Source organism: Buceros rhinoceros, unplaced genomic scaffold, assembly GCF_000710305.1.
Source record: "Buceros rhinoceros silvestris isolate BGI_N320 unplaced genomic scaffold, ASM71030v1 scaffold3354, whole genome shotgun sequence".
In the NCBI taxonomy this organism is placed as follows: Eukaryota; Metazoa; Chordata; class Aves; order Bucerotiformes; family Bucerotidae; genus Buceros; species Buceros rhinoceros.
Genome location: NW_010407516.1, coordinates 147,144 through 148,614, shown reverse-complemented (window position 1 = coordinate 148,614; position 1,471 = coordinate 147,144). Strand labels below are relative to the sequence as shown.

The following is a 1,471-nucleotide window of genomic DNA, read 5'->3' as shown; positions in this document are numbered from 1 at the left end:
AAAAAAAAAAAAAAAAAAGGCACTCTGAAAACCATCAGAGGCCAGTACACATAGGACTATGGCATTCGTTAGGTTCAAGCAGAACCGCACCGAAAAGATACCTTTAATCAGGCGTAATGTCTTTACAAAACTTGGCAAAGGTTTCTTCTGCTGTTGGTATTCTGTGTAGATCCCATACACGGTACAAGCCCACCTTACTTTGTTACAGTATTGTAATTTGGTAAGCATTAATTAGCTACAGGCCAACAAAGTAAATGCTTGAATCACCATCCGTTTAAAACACGCTGGAAGGTGACTGTTCTTTCATTCACAGGAGGAAACCGAGTGTCCTTCATCTCTCTCTGTTATCAAAGAGAGGACAGCAGGGGAAACTCTAGAGGATGATTTCTCTCCACCTGAGGATCTGTCTTCTGATGAAGAATATTATATTGAAGAAAACAAAGCAACCCAGTTCAGGAAATCAGGCAGGAGGCGCATAGATGATATCAAAAAGGCGTTTTCAAGGGAAAATATCCAAAAGACGAGACAAAATTTTGGCAAGAAGGTAAAAAGGCTTCGAACTAGAATAGTGACCCCTGAGAGGAGAGAGAGGATCAGGCAGTCAGGAGAGAGACTGAAACAGTCTGGGATAAGGATCAAGAAAACCATTTCACAAGCTGCCCCAACAAAGGAGACATTCAAGATCCATAAAAAAAATAAAGAACGAACAGGAGCTGAAGGTCAGGAGGGGATCCAGGAAGCCAGTGTGCATATCACCTCTGAGCTCGCAGCAGCAGAGCCCTTCACTGAAGAAATCTCTTACTCAGAAGTGATCACTAAGGTAAAGAAAGACAAGAATGGTGCCACAAAAGGTGCTTCCCAGTCAATTGAAAAAGGAGTGACAATCCCAGAACTCGTTCTTAAGCAGGAAGTAAAAGAAGGAGGAGAAGGAAGCGATGATGTCCCTTTGCTAGACTTAAAGCCATCAGCATTAAGAATCAATTAGCAAACAGACCATACCATCCTTTCCGAACAAGAGGTGATGCTGTACGTATTCACTCAGTGTGTGAACTGTGCCGTATCAGAAAACATGTGTGCGTGGTGATCTGTCATTTACATGGGTGTCTGTAGTGGTGTCTCCCTGACAAAAGCCAAGCCGTGCGAACTGAATGAAAGGGCTCCCCCTCTGTCTTGCAGTGACAGCCATCACTGACACAAATGGAACTCACGTGTCAAAGGGAGATGGACATCTGCTGTATTTTCAAAATTGATCTAGCAGTCATTTTACAGCCTAGTCACTCTTTTTAGTTTTATGTACAACAATATAAAAATTATTTCTATTATCTTATATCAGCTCCTCTAATAGAACACACAAACAAACAAACAAACAAAGCTATTCCTGTTAGCAAGAGGAAGAACTATGGAAAATGTCCATTTAGCTATACGAATCTTTTTGTTTAAGGGCTCTCAGTGAAACTGCAGGAGGAGGAAA

The 1,471-nt window shown here is 41.7% G+C and overlaps 1 protein-coding gene across 1 annotated transcript in view; it reads left to right on the top strand.

Moving 5' to 3' along the window:
- LOC104491984 (muscle-related coiled-coil protein-like) overlaps positions 1-985 on the top strand; it is a gene marked incomplete at its 5' end in the record, with an annotated part of 3,257 nt that extends 2,272 nt beyond the window's left edge. Inside the window, one exon of the mRNA XM_010134481.1 lies at positions 314-985. Within this exon, the coding sequence (XP_010132783.1) occupies positions 314-985 (672 nt within the window). The remainder of the gene's footprint in view (positions 1-313) is intronic.
- Positions 986-1,471: the final 486 nt, after the last annotated feature.